This window comes from Oryctolagus cuniculus, chromosome 7 (assembly GCF_964237555.1).
Source record: "Oryctolagus cuniculus chromosome 7, mOryCun1.1, whole genome shotgun sequence".
In the NCBI taxonomy this organism is placed as follows: Eukaryota; Metazoa; Chordata; class Mammalia; order Lagomorpha; family Leporidae; genus Oryctolagus; species Oryctolagus cuniculus.
This window is the reverse complement of record NC_091438.1, coordinates 152,069,454-152,090,177: the sequence shown is the minus strand read 5'-3', so window position 1 is coordinate 152,090,177 and position 20,724 is coordinate 152,069,454. Positions and strand designations below refer to the sequence as shown.

General features: G+C 60.7%; 1 protein-coding gene across 3 annotated transcripts in view; it reads left to right on the top strand.

Moving 5' to 3' along the window:
• IGSF21 (immunoglobin superfamily member 21) overlaps nt 1–15,395 on the top strand; it is a 232,121-nt gene extending 216,726 nt beyond the window's left edge. For 2 of the 3 annotated variants that reach the window (XM_070079221.1, XM_070079222.1), the window contains exons 6-11: nt 2,291–2,765; nt 4,430–4,606; nt 13,264–13,349; nt 13,741–13,933; nt 14,365–14,403; nt 15,160–15,395. In XM_070079221.1, coding sequence (XP_069935322.1) covers nt 2,291–2,765; nt 4,430–4,606; nt 13,264–13,349; nt 13,741–13,933; nt 14,365–14,403; nt 15,160–15,233 — 1,044 coding nt within the window. In that variant the 3' untranslated portion in view covers nt 15,234–15,395. The remainder of the gene's footprint in view (nt 1–2,290; nt 2,766–4,429; nt 4,607–13,263; nt 13,350–13,740; nt 13,934–14,364; nt 14,404–15,159) is intronic. The other variant, XM_017346520.3, reaches the window with a different exon arrangement.
• The last annotated feature ends 5,329 nt before the right edge of the window (nt 15,396–20,724 follow it).

The window sequence follows — 20,724 nt, the reverse complement described above, 5'->3', positions numbered from 1 at the left end:
GTGGTGAGCAGGTAGGGAGAGGTGTGGGGGTGCACTGAGCAGGTGCACAGAGGTGTAGGTGGGGTGGTGAGCAGGTAGGGAGAGGTGTGGGGGTACACTGAGCAGGTGCACAGAGGTGTAGGTGGGGTGGTGAGCAGGTAGGGAGAGGTGTGGGGGTGCACTGAGCAGGTGCACAGAGGTGTAGGTGGGGTGGTGAGCAGGTAGGGAGAGGTGTGGGGGTGCACTGAGCAGGTGCACAGAGGTGTAGGTGGGGTGGTGAGCAGGTAGGGAGAGGTGTGGGGGTACACTGAGCAGGTGCACAGAGGTGTAGGTGGGGTGGTGAGCAGGTAGGGAGAGGTGTGGGGGTGCACTGAGCAGGTGCACAGAGGTGTAGGTGGGGTGGTGAGCAGGTAGGGAGAGGTGTGGGGGTACACTGAGCAGGTGCACAGAGGTGTAGGTGGGGTGGTGAGCAGGGGGGTAGAAGTGCGGGGTTATACTAAGCAGGTGCACAGAGGTGTGTGTGGGGTAGTGAGCAGAGGTGCAGAGGTGCAGGTGGGGTGGGGAGCAGGCACGCAGAGGTGCAGGTGGAGTGGGGAACAGGTGGACAGAGGCATAGGTCAGGCTCTACATAGGAGTGCAGAGGTGGAGCTGGGGCACAGACGGGTACACAGAGGTGAGGTGGGGCGGTGAGCAGAGGCACAGAGGCATAGATGCGGCACTACCAGGTGCAGAGGCTCAGGTGGGGCAGTGAGAAGGTAGGGAGAGGCGTGGGGGTACACTGAGCAGGTACGCAGAGGTGCGGGTGGGGGTACACTGAGCAGGCATACAGAGGTGCGGGTGGGGGTACACTGAGCAGGTACGCAGAGGTGCAGGTGGGGGTACACTGAGCAGGTATGGAGAGGTGTGGGTGGGGGTACACTGAGCAGGCATGCAGAGGTGCGGGTGGGGGTACACTGAGCAGGCATGCAGAGGTGCAGGTAGGGGTACACTGAGCAGGTATGGAGAGGTGCAGGTGGGGGTACACTGAGCAGGTACGCAGAGGTGCGGGTGGGGCAGTGAGCAGGTGCACGAGGCAAGCTGTAGTCCCAAGGAAACGGATTTTAAAGGTGACTTCAAAGTCACCAGTTTTTGAAAGCCAGGACCTGGCTCCAAATGTTCCTCCTTGGAGCCCACCGGGAGGTCTAGTCGCCCTAAAACCCGGGAAGCTGGTCTCTCCCAATGTGGGGCACAGAGCGGCTTCTCCCAGGCCTGGGGCTGTGGGAAGACACCGTCTTCCCCACCTGCCTCGCCTGGGCTGGGCTCTCACTTAGGACGCCCTGTGATAGAAAAGACCCCCATCTGCCCGCATTCGTGGCACCTTACACCTGCCTGAGACGTCAGAACTTGAAAGAAATTCTTTGATACAAATTACAAACCTGCTTTTGAAGCACTTTTCAAAAAGAGAGAGAGAAGACGGAGGGGGAAAAATCCCCAACGTAGGCTATTATGTGCATAAGAGACTCTTTGCTGAGTTATAAACTCTGACAGATTCTCAGCTTCCACATTTCAATTATCCTCCCTCCCCTCCCCGCCTCCCACCCTCGCAGCTCCCGCCCCCCCCCCCACACACACACCGGCATTCCCCAGGGCCGCTGCCTGCGCTCCTCTCTCCTTGTCTCCTATCGATTTATTTATCTGATTTATTAAAAAATACACCCAATCCCCACAGGCCTCTGGGCGCATGTACCAAAATAAAAAGACAGCAAATTAAATTAAATGCCGCCTCTCAAAACTCGAATTCTGCGTTAGCAAGAAAGCGAGGAGACGGGCGCGTTCGCCTGGCCCGCACCCAGCTCCCTCCCCCGCCGCACCTGTTTCCTGCCTACCAGCTCCAGGATGCGCAGGCGCACAAGTGCAGGCACGGCCCCTCCCTCCCTGTTCCCTCTTCCCACTTCCTCCTGCAGCCCACGGCTTCCCCGGGTGGGCCCACGTCACCCGCCTTGGAGCGAGGGCGGCCCCCAAGGCTGAGGTCCCTGGTCTCCCACGTGGCTTCACTTTAGCTCTGCACAGCCCCCAACACTGGGCGTCGTCACCTTTACAAGTAGAGAAACTGCGTCCCAAAGGGCCTCCCCAGCCGGGCCCGCTGTACCACCCGACTCTTCGTGTTGGGGTGCTACAGGGAAGGAATGGGGCTGGGCACCTATCTGGAATATTCCCAGGAGGAGACGGCTCCGGAAGAACTGGCTTCCCGTGGCCAGCTCAGCCCGAGAGCCCATTGGGAGGTCAAGGTCATTGGCCGCGATCCTTTCTCACACCCTCCTGGTAACCCCAGGTTTATTTCAAACGAGACGGGGAACCCATCGACGCCGTGCCCGTCTCGGAGCCGCCGGCTGCGAGCTCGGGCCCCGCCCAGGACAGCAGGCCCTTCCGCAGCCTCCTGCACCGGGACTTGGACGACACCAAGATGCAGAAGTCGCTGTCGCTGCTGGACACCGAGAGCCGGGGCGGGCGGCCCTCCACGGAGCGCCCCTCCCGCGTCCTGACGCCGGATCCCAGCGCCTTCCTCCAGCCGACCACCGAGAACATCCCAGAGACGGTCGTGAGCCGCGAGTTCCCCCGCTGGGTCCACAGCGCCGAGCCTGTCTACTTCCTGCGCCACAGCCGCACGCCGGGCAGTGACGGCACCGTGGAGGTGCGCGCCCTGCTCACCTGGACCCTCAACCCGCAGATCGACAACGAGGCCCTCTTCAGCTGCGAGGTCAAGCACCCGGCGCTGTCGATGCCCATGCAGGCGGAGGTCACGCTGGGTAAGGCTTGGGCACAGGTGGGCACCACCTGCAGGGCAGGGAGTCAGGGAGCCAGGGGCTAGGAAGGGAGATGCGGCAGACTGGAGGCCGGCTCAGCCCAGAGCCCAGCCGTGGTGCTGAAGGGGGTTTGCTGATTGGACGGAGGAGTATGGGAGGTATCAGGCGGCCGAGGCCAGGAGGAAGGAGCCGGTTTTGTCCGATCGAAGGATCTAGAAAGTTGGGGGCTGGGGGAGGGTTGGTGCATCAGCATCAGGGACAGGGAAGGGTGGGAAATGGGACCTGGACATCACGGGCAGCTTCTCAAGGGTGGGGGGTGGCCACTTCCAGCCAGGAACCGAGGAGGCCCGTGACGGGCCGAGGGGGTCTTCAGGGGCAGGGGCAGGAACACGAGGGGTCGGGGCGAGACCAGGAACATGGCGGGGGTGGGGAGGGCAGGCAGCAAGGTCAGGGAAGGTTTTCTGGACCTCAGGCAGGTGCTCGGGGCTGGGGTTCCAGGCGGTGTGCGGGTAAGGTGTGGGTCAGGGCGGCAAGCCCGGGAGGGTGCAGGCTCCCTCGGTCGGTGAGGGTTCCAGGAAGTGCTGCCTGTGTGGGGTCAGAAACACGCAGGCCGGGGGAGGACGTCACCTCGGCTCACTCAGCAGAAAAAGTCATCAGCTTGCTGCCATGCTGTTTGAAAGGGGTGGGCAGAGAGAGAGAGAGAGAGAGAAAGAGAATCTTCCATACCTTCCGTCTGCTGGGTCACTCCCCGAATGGCTGCGACAGCCAGGGCTGGGCCAGGCTGAAGCTGGGAGCCAGGAGCTCAGCCCAGGCCTCCCGCAGGGTGGCCGGGACCCAAACTGTGGGCCATCACCTGCTGCCGCCCGGGAAGCCCATTAGAATGAAGAGGGCGCTGGGACTGGAACTCGGGCGCTCGGCTTCGGGATTCGGTGTCCCGAGCAGCGACTATACCCCCACACCAAATGCGCACACCCAGCTTGTACTTTTAAACACAGCCAAGTCCTGTCCTCTCCAGCCCTGTGGGAGGGGCCGCCCAGCCTTTGGAACCTGTCCCTGTGGGCGGAGCCCAGCTCGCCACACCCCCCGAAGCCAAAGCACTGCCTCGGATCAGCCCCCCTCCCTCCGTGCTTCCTTCTTCTTCCAGCCGAAAGGTGAAGGAAGAGAGACCTGGAATCTTCTCTCGCCTGGGTGGGTGGGGGCAGGGGCATGGACACAATGACCCTGCTGCTCCTTCATGCCCCCCTCCCTTTGCACCTAGCGGCTCCTCCTGGAGCCCAAGACACCCACGCTGATTCAGGGCCCCTGCAGCGACAGCTGGGGGCCACGTGGAGCCAGACACAGCCTCTCACCCAGGCCCGGCAGGGGTGGGGCCACAGGGCTCCCCTGCTTTCAGCCGGCTCATAGACGCCCCAGCACTCTCCGAACCACACACCCAGGGAAGGGTCTGTGTGTGCCTACTGCGTGCCAGGAGCCTTAGCGCGGACTGCCTCGCTCGGTCACCACGGGTGGGCGTGCACAGTGTGGTCCCGTGTCACAGGTGGCACCGCAGCGTGCCCACAGCAGAGCAGGAATGCCAGGCCTGTCCACGCCTTGTCCTCGCCCCCGCAAGCCAGCCTCTGAGCTCCCCAGGCCCAGGCTGCTTCCCGCACACCTCTCTCTTCCCGCAGCCCAGCTGCCCGCACCGGGAGTGACAGAGAGGGCTCGAGCACCTGCTACACACCCCAGCTGCTGCTGTCCGATAAGCTCACTGGGGCTCGCGTTGCCCCAACGGGGAAGGCACGATTATGATCCCATATCACAGATGGGGGAACTGAGGCCCGGGGATGCTAAGTCCGTTCTCCCAGGTAAGTGGGCGAGGATGCGAAGGCAGGCAGCACGGCACCGGGCGTGCACTGCGCCTCTCGCTGGCATCCTCGTGCCCCCCGCCCCAGCCCCGGAGGCCGGGCCCTGTGCCGGGGGGCTGGGCCCTCTCCCGTGTCACCAGCCAGCCCCCTGGAGCCCCCATTCTTCCCCATGTCCCTCCTCGTCCCTGCTCCACCCCAGAAGAATGAGAAGGCAAAAGGCCAGACCAGGACCTCAGACCGAGTGGCCTTCCAAGGCGGGGCGTGTGGACTGTGGGCCGTCCTCGCACCCCTGCCGGACCCCAGCCTCGCTGTGTCTGATCCCAGGGGCTCCTTGGCCCCCTACCTAGAGCCACCTCTGTGGGCGCCCCCCATTGTCAAAGCGAGGGGCAGACAGGCCCGCTCAAGGGCAGTGCCCCCACACAGAGGGGTCCACGCGCACCTGGGGAGTGACAGCGGTGGGCAGGACCCAGCATGGTCACCAAGGTAAAAGGGCCTAGTGAGGTGAGCCCTTGAAGAGGCCCCGGGACAGGCTTCCCGTCCAGCCTCCACTCTGTGGATCGTGAGATCTCTTGTGTCTCAGAGCCTCAGTTTTCCAATCTCTTGAATGGGGAGAACAGGAGGAACCACAAACATGTTTTCAGCGCTGTGCACAGTGCCAGGCTCCGTGCAAGATGCGTCCCCACCTGGTCTCCCTGAGACTGCTGAGAGATGCTGTCGGTTTCGCCAACGTAGACATGGGAGCCAGCTTGGAGTGACCGCCCCCAGGTCCACCAGCAGGGCCGCCTGAGCCCAGAGCCCTCGCTATCAACCACCACGCCCCGCAGCCTGCCAGGGCATCCACGGAGCCAGTGTGCGTGACCAGTGCAGCGAGCTGGGAGCTGCAGGGCCGTGGGTTCATGGACTTTGGGTTCGCGCTGAGACGGTGGAATGAAGGAGATGTCCCTGGGGCACAGAATCCAAGCACCTGAGGACTTGGAAGATCAAAGCCACAAGAGTCGGGACACGTCGCCCTGTGACAAACCTCTGCTCCCACTCGCCGGGGAGGCACTCCCCAGCTCAAATGCCACCCCCTCCAGGAAGCCTTCCTGGACCCTTCCCCAACTCTCCCAAATAAACCCCTCCCCACATCTTGCAGTGTTTGCACCTTTCTTGTGCTCCGAACCACAGATGCCCGGTGGTCCTGGAACCCGTCTCGGGAGATGCCAGCTGCATCCTTCTGTTGACTGAGCCAGACACCGGAGCCCCCACTTCCCCACTCTTTTCTCATCTCCCACACCCACGCCCTCCTCAAGCCCTGGCAGCCCCGCCTCCCACTCTGTGCCGGATCTGCCTTCTCACGGGCGCCCCCGCGACCACCCACGTCGCCCACCTGTGACATTACACCCCTTCAGCCTGCTCTGTTCGCGGCCATGTTGGCCTGTTCCGGTCTCCCCCAGCCCCTGCCCCACTGATCTACTTAGCATATAAATCAGATCGCGATTGCGGCTCACAGGCACACCCGCCCCCACCCCTCTAGTGGTGGACGAGGGGACAGCGGAACAGATGAGAGCCCAGAAATAGACCCACGTCGTCTGCACGGCCAATTGATTTCTGACAAAGACCCCCGGGCTGTCCCGTGTAACCAATGGCCCCGGAACAACTGAGCTCGCATAAGGAAAATGGAACCTGCACCCCTGCCTCGCGCGCACACAGAAGTTAATTTGAAATGAATCAGACTTAAAAGCCAGCATGATATTAAGCTTCCGGACCAATATCTAGAAAAACATCCTCGCGACACTGGGGTGGCTAGGATCTTTCATGCACTCACAAAAAAAAAAAAAAACATGAAATGAAAATTGGTAATTGGACGTCGTCAAAATTCAAATCTGCCATACAAAGACGTTTCTGAGAAAATGGAAACTCAAACTACAAGGTTCTCAGCACACGCGTCCGACAGCGTCTGGTTCCAGAAAGACTGGTGAAAACTGACAGCACGAGACAACGCGCAGGTTAACAAAAGAAGACGCACAAATGGCCAAGAAACGTCTGACCCCGTGTGCGACGTGATCGGTCGTGGGGAAATGCAGATGCCAACCTCAGGGAGCTGCCCGTGCACAGCCACGAGACCAGCCACGACTGGAAGAACCGACACTGCCAAACGTTGACAGGGAGGCAGGACGATCGGCGCCTCCCGCACCAGGGTCTCCTTACTGTGGAAGATTGGCGGTTCCTTACAAAGGAACACACCCCTCCTCGATGCCTGCCCGGAGCCCGAGAGAATGAGAACAGTTGTCTACACTCGCCGGGGAACACACGCAGCAGCCTTGTCCCTGAGCCACGCCTGTGAGAGCAAACACTGAGTAACCCCCGTGTCCACACTTAGGGAAGCAGGTGGACAAAGTTGAGGTGCAACCAAATACTTTTCAGGACTGGCACAGTGGACTAAGCCTCCTCCTACGGTGCCGGCATCCCGTATGGGCACCGGTTCGAGTCTGCTGCTCCACTTCCGATCCAGTTGCCTGCTGTGGCCTGGGAAAGCAGTGGAAAATGAGCCAAGTGCTTGGGCTCCTGCACCCATCTGGAAGAAGCTCCTGGCTTTTGGCTTCGGATCGACTCCTGGGAGCGAACCAGCGGATGGACGACCTCTCTCTCTGTTTCTCCCTCTCTCTCTCTGTAACTCCGCCTCTCAGGTAAATACATCTTAAAGAAGAAATCCTTTTGGTGGACGCGAATGAGTGAACTTGTGACTCGTGCATCAGCCCGGAGGGAGCTCAGAAGCGGCACAGCAGAGTCCATGCCGGGGGGCGGGGGGGAGCGGGTGCGTTTACCTGAGCTCCTGGACAAGCACACAAATCCCCGTTGGTGGAAGTCGCAAACATGTTCCCCTGCGGAGAGTGGGAAGAGCCCCGAGGAGGCCCGAGGGAACATTCGTGTTTATTAAAGTTTATCGAACGGTACATTTTAAAATAGGGCTTCTCGCAATAGGCAAGAGTTATCCCAATTAGAAATATGTGAAGAAGGCTGGCGTCGTGGCTCACTTGGCTAATCCTCTGCCTGCAGCGCCGGCACCCCGGGTTCTAGTCCCAGTTGGGGCGCCGGATTCTGTCCCGGTTGCTCCTCTTCCAGTCCAGCTCTCTGCTGTGGCCTGGGAGTGCAGTGGAGGATGGCCCAAGTGCTTGGGCCCTGCACCCACATGGGAGATCAGGAGAAGCACCTGGCTCCTGGCTTCTGATCAGCGCAACGCCATTTCGGGGGTGAACCAACAGAAGGAAGACCTTTCTCTCTGTCTCTCTGTCTCTCTCTCTCTCTCTCTCACTGTCTAACTCTGCCTGTCAAAAAAAAAATATGTGAAGAAGGGGAAAGCCCAGTCCACGTGACTTCCTAGCTACGCCAGACCCCGAGTCCAGCTGGCCACTGTCACCCTCTCTGTCAGCCGTGTCCAGCCCAGGGCCTCCTTCCTCTCGCCTGAACACCCCAGGCGCAGGCCCACGTCTGAGCCTGCACAGCTGTCGCTCCCGCCTCCAGCAATCTCGCCCCAGACACTCGCTTCCTCCTCCACGCAGGCCTCTGCTTGATCTCCTACTCAGAGGCCCCTCCTCCATGCTCTGTCTGGAACAGCCTTGTCCCCCGGGCCCCTGCAGCCCCTTGTCTCATTGTCATCTGGCATCGCACTCCTCTCTACCTGGAAGGGTGTTCTTGGCTTCCTAACAGTCAGGAGTCCCCGCTGGAGTTAAAGGTGCAGGGTTGGGTGTTAAAGACAGGGTTGGGTGCTCACGCAGGGCAGGGCTCAGATCAATCCCGAACGTATCCTCAGCCTGGACATGTTGCCGTTCCTAACATATCAGCTGTTTCATAATTAATTCACTCTCTTCTGGGCTTTTGCAAAGACCAAGTAAGGTGGCACTTAGCATGGTGCAGACAGAGGAGTCCACTTTTGGTGGACAGAGCTACTGTTATTATTCGTCACTGTTTGCCCAACATTGCCCTGTAGAGTGACCGACACAGATCAATGTACAATGAAGAATTAGAGAGAGAACCGCTCAGTGCATGGGTGTGTCGCATGCTGGTAGGCTCATGGGTAATGTGTGGATGGATGGATGGTGGAGAGGTGAGCAGGTGAACAACTGGGTGAGAATGGATGAGTGATTGGCTTGAGACTATCTGCATGGGTGGATGGGTGAGTGGGCAGATGGATGGATGGGTGGATGGATGGATGGATGGGTGGCTGTGTGGATGGATGTGTGGATGTGTGGATGGATGGATGGGTGGATGGAGAGATGAATGAATGAGTGGGTGGATGGATGGATGAGTGGGTGAGTGGATGGATGGGTGGGTAGAGTGTTGGATACATGGATGGATGAGTGGATGGATGGATGGATGGGTATGTAGAGGGTTGGATGCCTTCATGGATGGCTGAATGAGAGGATACATGGGTGGATGAGTAGATGGATGGATGAGTGGGTGAGTGGATGGATGGATGGATGGATGGGTAGAGTGTTGGATACATGGATGGATGGATAGATGGATGGAGAGATGAATGAATGAGTGGCTGGATGGATGGATGAGTAGATGGGTAGATGGATGGATGAGTAGATGGATGGATGAGTGGGTGAGTGGATGGGTGGATAGGTGGATGGATGGATGGATGGGTGGATGGATGGATGGATGAGTAGATGGATGGATGAGTGGGTGAGTGGATGGATGGATGAGTGGATGGATGGATGGATGGGTAGGTAGAGTGTTGGATACATGGATGGATGAGTAGATGGATGGAGAGATGAATGAATGAGTGGCTGGATGGATGGATGAGTGGATGGGTAGATGGATGGGTGTGTAGAGGGTGGGATGCCTGCATGGATGGCTGAATGAGTGGATACATGGGTGGATGGGTGGATGGACAGACGGATAGATTAATGGATGAGTGAGTACATGGGTGAGTAGTCGTCTTAATGAATGCCCAGACTTCCCGGGGGCAAACTGGAGGAGATTGTCCTTGCGATTCCACGGTGCCATTCTGCATCAGGACGCTCAGGAGCAGTGAGGAGGGAAGTTTATCTGAGCAGGACTGTAGCCTCCCCCTGGGCACTCAGGCATCCGTCCTTTGCCTTCCACGCATGGTCCCACACCTTATCCCCACTGTCATTTGCAGTGTCTCCTCGGGCAGAGTGGTGGCCTGTTCACCCATTTCCACGTGAGAAAACTGAGGTCCAACAGGTTGGATGGAATTGTCCAAGCCACGCAGCCTGAGAGTGAGGGCCAGGCTGGCTTCTGCGTGTCTGAGCTCCTCTCCTGTGCACACAGCGGTGGAGGCCGACAACGTGCTTCTGGCTGCACTCAGCGCTGCGTTCCAGGAGCAGGCGAGAGGGTCACGCCTTGGCTGCCAGGAGCTGCTAATTGGCGTCTTGGTGGAGGTGGCAGCAGGGAGGGTGACAGCAGCTGGCTTGGCTTTGAGAGCACCTTGGCGCCACAGCCGTGGCCGAGGGAGTCAGGGGACCGTCTGCCACAAAGGCACTTGTCCGTCCACGCTGCCAGCATCGAGCTGAGAAGCAAGGGCAGAGCACAACCCTCCCCAGCCGCCCTCCGTGCCCCTCCCAGTCAGTTCTGCGCAGGCGCAAACAGGAGCAGCAGCTCAGGGCTCAGGGCACAGCAGAGGCTGCTGGGTAGAAGTGACCCCGCTCTGTCTCTCCTCAGCCCCTGGGCTCCTCGTTGGAGCCCTACATCAAGTCCTGCTTCTGCCGCCGCCTTGCAGTGTGACCTTGGGCACTGCCCTCCTGGGGGACCAGTTTATGACCTGCAAAATGGGTTTGATGTTAACCTGAGTACCAGCACGGTGTGTCAGACCTAAAATGGAGGGTAGCACGTCTTCAGCACCTGGTGAATGGCAGTGTCCTCTCCCCTGAGGGTCAGCAGGCACAGGCCCAGGAACTAGCAGAGCCGTGAGGAATCCAAGCCTGGAGGCAAAGGTGTCTGCCCTGGTCCCCCAGGGCTCCAGCTTTCTCCTGGACAGGGGTGCCCTTCAGCGCCCTCTGCTGGCTGCCGCCAGCAGTGCCATCCCTTCAGCGCTCAAAGGACAACAGAGCAGACAAAATAATAGCCCCGAGCCAGGCTGCCCCGGGCTGGTTTTTCCCATCAGCAAATTGACCTCCACAGTCCCGGAGAGTTAATAAAGAAGGAGGGGAGGTTGCTTGACCTCTAAGCCTTCATTGCCTCCTGGGGACAATCGCTATGGCTGGAAGGTCAAGTGGGAGCGTGCAGACGGTATTTAACACGGGACCTGGCCCTCGGCATGCGCTGGACCAATGCTATCCACCCATCCCCCCACCTCCTGACATTGTCATGGCTCCCACTGAGCAGCTGGGGAAAGCCAGGTGGAGAGCTCAGCCGGGGACACAGAGTGGACTCCACTCCAGCTGTTGGGGCTCCAGGCTCTTGCTGCTCCCACCCGCTGGTGTGTGCAGCAATGGAGCCACCCATCCCCCACCCCCTCCCCCGCCACCCCCTCCTGTGTCTGCAGGGCTCTTCCCATGGATGCTTCGCTCAGCCCCATGTGGCACTTTAGATGTCCTGATCGCGGTTTAATTAACGGTCCTCTGGTCTGGTTCTCAGAGAATTATCGTGGCAGTGTCTGGAAGACCACCCACATAGGCCTTCTGCTGCGAGAGCTGTGGGTGGGATGGAGAGGCTGGAGGTCCAGGCATGGGCAGAGGGGGGAGACCCTGGCCAGCCCCAGAGCCTGGGCACAAGGAAATGGCTTTCTTCCCACCACCGTCCCTGGAAGGTGTTCCCAGAGAGCAGTCCAGAGCGTGGCACTCCAGCCAAACCCTAACCCTGCCTCCCGTTCTGGAAACCCTCTAGACCGGCCCCCAGCCCAGCCCCGTCCCCTCCCTGACCTCCGTCAGAGCTGTGCCCTGGCTGTTCCCTCTGCCTGGGACAGCCCTCATGAGCCTCACATCTCAGCTCCTTGGGAGAGACGAGGACCACTGTACCTAAGGGTGTCTGTCGCCCACCGGCCCTCAACCACCCCTCCTTGGCCCGTTTTCTGTATCCAGCACTGTCCCACTGAGCTGTGCGTGCGTTTGCTCAGCTGAGGCCTCCTGACTGAAGGGCAAGCCCCCTGCTGGCAGGGTTTGGGCTGTGTCCACCACTGCCTCCTCCACCCGCTCCCAAGCCTGACACACACTCAGCTCAGTGGTTAGTGTTGAAAGCATGCTTGGGTGGGTGGGTGGGTGGATGGGTGGGCACATGGGTGGATGGATGGGTGGATGGGTGGGCACATGGGTGGATGGATGGGTGGATGGATGGGTGGATGGGTGGATGGATGGGTGGATGGATGGGCACATGGGTGGATGGATGGGTGGATGGGTGGATAGATGGGTGGAAAGGTGGATTAATCTGGTAGAAAACTCCTTGGCAGGTCGGCGCCACGGCTCACTAGGCTAATCCTCCGCCTTGCAGCGCCGGCACACCGGGTTCTAGTCCCGGTCGGGGCGCCGGATTCTGTCCCGGTTGCCCCTCTTCCAGGCCAGCTCTCTGCTGTGGCCAGGGAGTGCAGTGGAGGATGGCCCAAGTGCTTGGGCCCTGCACCCCATGGGAGACCAGGAGAAGCACTTGGCTCCTGCCATCGGATCAGCGCTGTGCGCCGGCCGCAGCGCGTCGGCAGCGGCCATTGGAGGGTGAACCAACGGCAAAGGAAGACCTTTCTCTCTGTCTCTCTCTCTCACTGTCCACTCTGCCTGTCAAAAAAAAAAAAAAAAAGAAAGAAAGAAAACTCCTTGGCCTGAAAATCAAGAAACGTGGGTGACTGGCTCTCTGGTGACCTTGGGTAAGGCTCTTCCTTACCCATGAGCCCCTGCTCTGCAACTGAAGAGGAGGATGGAGCCAAGGGTTCCCAGGCTCCACCCACAGGAGAGCAAGGCCCCCTGGGCGTCTGTCTCCGGGGTCTGAGCCATGACGGCCTGTGGAGGCAGTGAGGAAAGGCTGTGCGGGAGAGCAGCGGGCGGCAAAGGCTGGCGCGAGGGAGGAGAAGGCCCCCCCACACGGTGTCCACCTCCACCCAGACGCTCCAGAAAGCCCCTGCTCAGCCCAAGACGGGGGCACTGCATCAGGGCACAGGAGACGCCAGGTTGCCCGATGCTTCCTCACTTCGCGACCTTCGGCAATTGCGTTGTGACTGTGGGCCTGCGTGAACTCGGGCGGTGATGGGGACAATGACAGCAGGAGGAGGGTTGGAGCGCGGGAGTCTTGAGCCTTGAGCAGTCCGGCGGCGGCCCAGGCTGCTCCCCTGCCCTGGCAGCTGAGCCATCTACTGGGCAGCACCTCCCCTGGGCAAGCATCTCTCCCCGGCCACACTGTCCCCTGCCTTCTCTGACCTTGTCACCTGTCACGCTGACTTGCATTTGACTGCTGCTGACTTCATTTCCCGTGGATGTGTGGCTCCCACAAGGACAGAGGTTGTGTTCAACCCCCAGTCCCCGCTGGGGTCTGACTCATTTCAGGAGCCCAGGGAATGTGTGAATGAATGCGGGTGTGAATGAATGAATGAGCATACTCAGAGCTCCTGACCCCGAAGACATCGGTTCCTGGACTGAATCTACTCTGCCAGGTTCCCGGCCCCTCCTTTCCATGCTGGCCTCTTCCCCAAACACCCAACTCCCTGACTGGCCCTTCTCTCCCTACAGGTGCACCTAAAGGCCCCAAAATTGTGATGACGCCCAGCAGAGCCCGAGTTGGGGACACAGTGAGGATCCTGGTCCACGGGTTTCAGGTCAGCCTCTCTCTGAGCAGCCAGAAAGGTGGTGGGCGGTGGGGGAACCCCGACTGGGCACCAGCCCCACTCCCCAGCCCCGACAGCACCCTCCAACACCCCGCCCTTGACCTTCAGCCATGGCCAGTAGGCCTCAGTCTCCCAGTTTGGGCAATGGTAGAATTGGGAGAACGCAGGTTTCCACTCTCCCACCGCAAACCTGAAGCCTCGAGCTCACGGGCCTGGCACCCGTTCCAGCCCTGGACGCCTCCTCCTGGGGTCCCAGCAGCCACTCCCAGCCCACCGATGCCAATGCCTTGGCAGCCACGGCCAGGCCGCCTGCCTGACCCCTCCCTGCGACGGCAGTGCAGTGCCTCCTGGGACCTGACTCTCCCCCCACTCTGGCCAACAGAATGAAGTCTTCCCAGAGCCCATGTTCACGTGGACGCGGGTCGGGAGCCGCCTCCTGGACGGCAGCACAGAGTTCGACGGGAAGGAACTGGTGCTGGAGCGGGTCCCGGCCGAGCTCAACGGCTCCATGTACCGCTGCACGGCCCAGAACCCGCTGGGCTCCACCGACACGCACACGCGGCTCATCGTGTTCGGTGCGGCCACACCCGCCTGGGCAGGGCCGGGAGATCTGCCCTGGGTGTGGGGCGGGGGGGTGAGGGGGCGACGATCCCTGGAGGCGGGGGAATCAAGGGCACAACTCCCCTGAAATCCCCCTGAGCATGTGTCCGCCCCCCAGAAGTCACGGCAGTTCAAGGGTTAAAACCTGAGCAGCTTTGGAGGCACAGAGACTCTGGGTTCAAATCCCAGCCCCGGGTCTGAGCAAGGGGCAACCTTGGGCAGCCTGCCCTGCCTCCCTCTGTTCCTCCGTCTGCAAAATGGGCTGATGTCACCAGTCCCCAGGGAGGCTTCATGGCTGGGCTGGGCATGAGCTTGTGTCACCAGGTAGCAGTGCTGGGTGCTGGGTGCTGGGTGCCCTTCCCTGACTGCTGCCCTCTTTGCCTCCCTTTCTGATTCTTCCCCACAGAAAACCCAAATATTCCGAGAGGAACGGAGGACTCCAATGGTAAGCCTCCGCCCCCCGGGTGTCTTGCTTGAGAGTGAGTGGTTCTCATGGCTCCCGGAGGCTCTGTTCAAACTGCCCCCCACCCCCGCCCTGTGCCTGGCCCCTCCCCCATCCCCAAGAGGCCCACTACCTCCAACTGGGCAGGGGCGGAGGAGGTCAGAGGCAGGCATGCGGGCAAGAAAGGGGGGTCAGCCACCCAGTGCGCCCCTCCCCCCATCCGCGACATCGTGAGCTCTCTTAGCTCCAGGTGCTCAGCTCCCCTGACCCTGAGGTCTTGTGTCCGGCGTTGACCATGGGCTGTGATCCGGGGCCCTGGACCACCCATGGGACAGTCGGGAGCACAGACGGATGCCTCAGTGGGGGGTACTTCCCTCTCCGGGCTGCCTCCTGTCCCAACTGATCACCGCCCTGAGGGACCCCGACCCTGTTCCAGGCTGCCACCCTGCCCCAACACACACACACACACAGACACACACACACACACACTCTGAGCCAATCCCACAGTTCACAGTGGAGGCACCTGCTGCTGCTCCTGGCTGGACCAACCCGACGGTGCCAGCAAGCCTGACCTCAGCCCAGGGGGCCTGGGGATGGAAGGGACCATGGGCTCTCAGAGGGGCCGAGTGGCGGAGCTGGGATTCGAACTCCACTCATCCTGAGGCTGATGTCCAGCGCCTTTGCTGGGGGGCCTCGGAGGCTCGGTTGAGCGACAGGGCTGGCGTGCAGCCACTGACCCGCATCCCGCCACCCACACAGGCTCCGCGTCTGGCCCCGCCGGCGTCCGGCTCACCCTGGTGCTCGCCCTAACAGTGGTCCTGGAGCTGACGTGAGGCGCCGCCCCCTCCGACCTCCACCGGCACCGACATTTCTGCGAGCGATCGGTTTTCATTTCTTTTCTAAACGATTTCCAGTCTCGTTCTTAGTCTCTTTCTGTCTGTGTCTTGGCTTCTTCAGTCGGTTTAATTAAAACAAACACAACGATTTTCCCGACACTGGCTGGCGCCTCTGTTCTCGCTTTGTTCAGAAGCAGCTACTGGGCGCTTGCCGGCATCCAGGGCTGGGCTGGGCCCTGGCGGGGGACAGGGCAAAGCGGGAAGAAGGCAGGCTCCTCCCAGGGACCCCAGCAGACCCCAACAGCCCGCTCAGGGCTGAGTGCCGTGGTCAGCGGCCATCTCCCTGACGCTGAACCCAATACACGCCTTGCTGGCGAGCCACAGCAGGTGCTGTGTGGTCGCGCCCCTTCTGGCTTGGCACAGCAGCCTGTTCCGGGTGGCAGGTCAGCGGGGCCGGACTCCAGGCCGTGTACTGGGTCAGGTTCCTTCCATAAGTGTCTGTTCTAGAGCAGCGGCCGCCTGACACCGGAGCCCCTTTCAGTGGGTCACTGACGCGCAGGAAGAATGGAACCAGGCAAGCCCAGCGACGGCCTGGGCCTCCTCCACGTGTCCTCCCTTAGCCTGAGCATCAGCCCATCCCCTGAGAGCCAGTGGGGGGGTGGAGTCTCCCAGAACTTCCGGCTCCGTTAGAAGATGCCCCATGCCATTCAGCTGATAGTGCAGAAGGAAAGCCCAAGGGGCCTGGGAGAGAACGTGGGCTTGGCCTCCCTCTCTGAGCTGTGGCCAAGACTTGAGTCACCGTGATGAGCCCGTGGGAGACTGCGTAAGTCAGCACGGGACGGGATAGCATGGGACAGGACAGGGCAGGACGGGACGGGATAGCACGGGACAGCATGGGACAGGACAGGACAGGACGAGATGGGATGGGACAGGACAGGACAGCACAGGGCAGGATGGGATGGGACAGGACAGGACAGGACGAGATGGGATGGGACAGGACAGGACAGGACGGGATGGACAGGACAGGATGGGACGGGATAGCACGGGACAGAGTGGGACAGGACAGCTGCAGCAACACCTGGACCCCAGAGTCTTACTACTTTGTCATAATAAAGTTTCATTCTGAGCTCAGCAAAAGCCCAGGCAGGTTGAGTGGACTCCGCCCGCTTCCAGTTACAGCCACGGGCGCAGCCACCGGGCCTCTAGCACACCCAGGGCAGGGGGAGAGAGGGCAGGAGGACCACCTTGGCTGGCAGACCAGTGGTCCCCAGAGACGTCCCCCTCCTCATCCTCAGAGCCTGAGACTGTCACCTCCTCCGGACAGAGGGGTTTGGCTGACGCCACCAAGTTGAGGAGCTTGAATGTGGGTATTCGGTTATTCTGGGTTTGCTGGGGCGGGAGTAACGCGGTCACAGGCCCCTGTGAAAGGGAGGCCAGCGGGCCAGAGACAACAGAAGGCGCTGTGACGACGGAACGAGAGACGGAAGTGACGCAGGGAAGCAGCGCCAGCCAAGGACTGCGGCGGCCGCGGGCTGAGAAGGCGGGACGCGGAGCCCCCTTCCCAGGAGGCTCCAGAGAGAACCAACTGGCGGCATCGTTAGCTCCCGAAGCTTCGCTGTGGCCCGCGACTCCGGGTTCTACGGGAACAAATGGGGGTCTTTAACATCGCCGAGCTCGTGGCCTGGCCTGTTCCTACCTCAGGGCCTTTGCTCTGCCTGTCCCCTCCTTACTGATCAGCTGGCTGTTACAACCACCACCTCTAGGGAGGGCTCTCCCTGGCCACAGCGTCCCTGGCCACCAGGCCACCCCCGACCTGCCCCTCTGCACGGCGTGCAGTACTACCTGATGCGTTTCCTGTCTGTGTCTTTACTTTCCCACCATCCCCTGCTAACTCCCGCCCGGATATTAGCACCATAAGGTGGGGATCAAGTCCATTGCTCACGGCTACAGCCCCAGCACATAGAGCAGAGCCCGGCCCGTGGGAGGGGCTCGGTCACGATGGATTGAGGGAATGAGGGGATGAGTGAATGAATGAGCATCTCCTGAGGACCTACTGTGGACCAGGCCCCGTGCTAGGCAGCCAGGCTGTGCAAGACTGCGCCTCAAGGAGGGAGCTCTCACCACGGAGCAGTGGAACCCAACTGTGCCGAGCGAGCCACACAGGGGCCACCCGGCCTCCTGCGGCGTTGAGGCAGGAGCGGGACCCCCTGCAGGGGGCAGGGGGCAGGAGCAGCGAGGAGAAGCCCAAAGAGAACGGCGTGGGCGGGCTGCAGAACTTGGGAACAATGGCAGGAGGCGGGGACTTCTGGACATGGGGGCCAGCGTGAGCAGAGGCTTAGAGGCAGGGCAGCCCGTTTATGTCTAATTGTAGTCGTGCTTCCAAAACCCCGTGACATCACCCACGAGATAGGTGTTACCACTCACCCTGATCGAGCGGTGCATGGGTGCCGCAGACGGAACAGGTATTCGGCCGTGGCTGGGTTATCCAGTGCCGCGGGGACACTGGGTGACAAACAGTTCACCAAGTTTGTTGTTCAGTCTCGCTGGGCAGTGGTCGTCCACTGATGTGGGCCAGCCCATGCTGATGGAAGCTGGAGTCTGACTCCTGGGTTATCAGTCAGCTGCTGGGTCCGGTGGATCTGAGGATATAACTCCCAGGCCAGATCGGCAGGCAACAACCACAAAGAACCGCTGCCCCTCCGCCCGCTTCCTCCTTCCCCAGAGCCCTGCTGTCTCTCCAACGCCCCCAGCCCCTCCCCTCGCTGCACAGCTCTGCAAGTCTGTTTCCCAATGCCTCGGCCATTTCCTGGAAGAACTGAAATAAAATAAATAAAAAGACCTGTTCCCTCTTTCTGCCGTGATGGAGAACAAGCCCAGGTAGGCATGACATTGGTATTGCATTGCCTACTCACGGCGTGATCGTGGGGCTCCGCTGACCCCGGAAGTGCACCCACAGGTCAGCAGCAAGGAACCGCGCAGAGCGGCAGGGGACACACTGGCGAGAGCGGGGGTGGGGGGGAGGCTCCAGGCCACAGGAGCCGGGGGAGGGGGCCCTGCCTTTGGCTTTGAATCTGCAGCTTGGAGCATGGAGGGGGTGGGCGTGGCCCCAGCCTGGGAGGGGAGAAGGAGCCTCGTTGGTTCAGCCTCACGCTCACTCGCTTGTTCATACACCCTGGGCAGCACCCCTGGGCCCCAGGCTAGGCAGGAGCCCCGCGCCCTGCCCCATCCATCAGGCATCGCAGGCTCAGGACCGGGAGACCTGAGGGCTGCGCCGTCGGCGTTGGCGTCAGAGCACCAAGGAGACGCCACAGCAGCACAGAGAGAGAAAGATGTTTCTGTCGTGGAGAGAAAGGAAGGCTTCCCGGCGGTGGTGACAGGCTGCCGGCCTTGAAAGCCGACAGGGAGTGTGAAGATGCACCCTGCCACCTTCACCTGCACGGTTCAGCCCCAGGTTGGTTCAGATGCCCCGACTGCCTCTTGGACAGCAGCCCAGACGCTGCAGGTCACCGAGTTCTGGGCCGGTCCGAACAGCTACCCGAGGCCCTTCCCATCTGAAACAGAGGTGGACCGGGAAGACACATGGCTGCTGGTCTGGGCCAGAACTCCATGTCCCCGGCTCCCTGGGAGCTCCGCCCTGCCCATCGCCCCTCCCCAAGGTGAGTCCTGGCCCCACCCCCGTCTGCAGATCCGGGGTGGGGGGAGTGTGTGGCTTTGCCTAGGTGTCCTTGGGCCACTCAGCTGCACTTGAGCCATTGTGTCCAAGAAGCTCTCTGCTCCCTACTGGCTTCAGGTGTGCCTGGCCGAGCAGACCGTGCAGAGACCACGGCCGGGACCCCAGAGGCCTGGGGACAAGGGAGGGGCTGTGAGGGAGAGGGAGGGCTCTTAAAAAGCCAGGGTCCTGGGAAGATGCGCTAATGAAACAGGAGCACGGCGGTTACCTGGTGGGTGCTGGACATGGGGAAGGGCGGTGCCAGGCTGGCATTACCCAGGAGAACCAGCATCCATTAGACGCCAGCCGTTTGCCGGCACCCACCTTCACTGGCTATTCCCTGTACTGGAAGAGAGCAGAGAGAGGCTCAGAGGCGAGCCATCTTCACTTGTGACTGCACAGCGTCGGGCCGAGCTCCGGGCTCTGGGCCTCCATCGGCCTGGATAGGACTCTGGCTTTGCCCACGGCACTGAACACCAACAGCCTGATGCCCGGCATGGCCGACGGTGCTGGCTGGAGACCCCGAGAAGCAGGCCCTGAGATAAGAGTGTGGGTGCAGGTGATTTACTGGGAGGGGCCCAGGCGGCGCCGAGAGAGGCAGGTGCAGGGGGCAGGAGAGGAACCTCACTCGGCGGCTGTTCGTGGGCCCAGCATGGCCCGAGTGACTGGGGCTTTATCCCGGGGGGTCCTCGGGATGCTGCACCAACCACTGCTCCAGCCGGCCTCACTGGGGGCAAGGAAGCTGCGAGAGCTGCCCTCCCCCCTCCCCCCTGCCCCGGCTGCTGGAGCCGTACCCCCTGCACTTCCCTGGCTTCCACTGAGGCCTGAGCAGACGCCTGCAACCCCAGAAAGTCCCCGTGGGGAGGAGCAGGTGCACATGCAAGGAAGCCGCATATCTGACAGTGGAGGCCAGGGTTCGAAGCCCCGGGGGTCACAAACTACAGCTTGGCCGCCTTTCTCCTGTGGGATCTTGGGCAAGTCTCTTAACCTTTCTTTTTTTTAAAGATTTATTTATTTATTTGAAAGGCAGAGTCACAGAGAGGTTGGGAGGGGTGGAGAGAGAGAGAGAGAATCTTCCATCTGCTGGTTCACTCCCCAGACAGCCAGGTCTCCCACGCGGGTGCGGGGGCTCAAGCACTTGGGCCATCTTCCACTGCTTTCCCAGGCCATAGCAGAGAGCTGGATCGGAAGAGGAGCAGCCTCAACTCAAACCAGCGCCCATATGGGATGCCAGCACAGCAGGCGGCAGCTTTACCTGCTACGCCACAGCGCCGGCCCCTCTTAACCTCTCTGAACTCAGTTTTTCTGGCCATGAAATGGGGATAATCTCACTTAACTTACAGAATTGTTGTAAGAAATTAAACATCAGCACTTCCAGGTCTGATTTTGGCACAGCAGGTAAAGCCACCACATGCAACACCGGCATCCCAAAGGGGCACTGGTTTGTGTTCTGGCCTGAGAAAGCCGCGGAGGATGACCCACGGGCTTGGGCCCCTGCCACCCTCGTGGGAGACCTGGAAGAAGCTCCTGTTTTCCGCCTGGCCCAGCACTGGCCATTGTGGCCCTCTAGGGGATGAACCAATGGGTAAAAGATTTCTCTCTCTCTCTCTCTCTCTCACTCTCTCTCTCTCTCTTTCTCTCCCTCTCTCTCTGTAACTGTGACTTTCAAACAAATAAATACACCTTAAAAAAAAAAAAAAAAAACTTCCAAGGGGCAGCACTGTGGGTTAGCAGGTAAAGCCTCTGCATGTAGCACCAGCATCCCACATGGGCACCAGT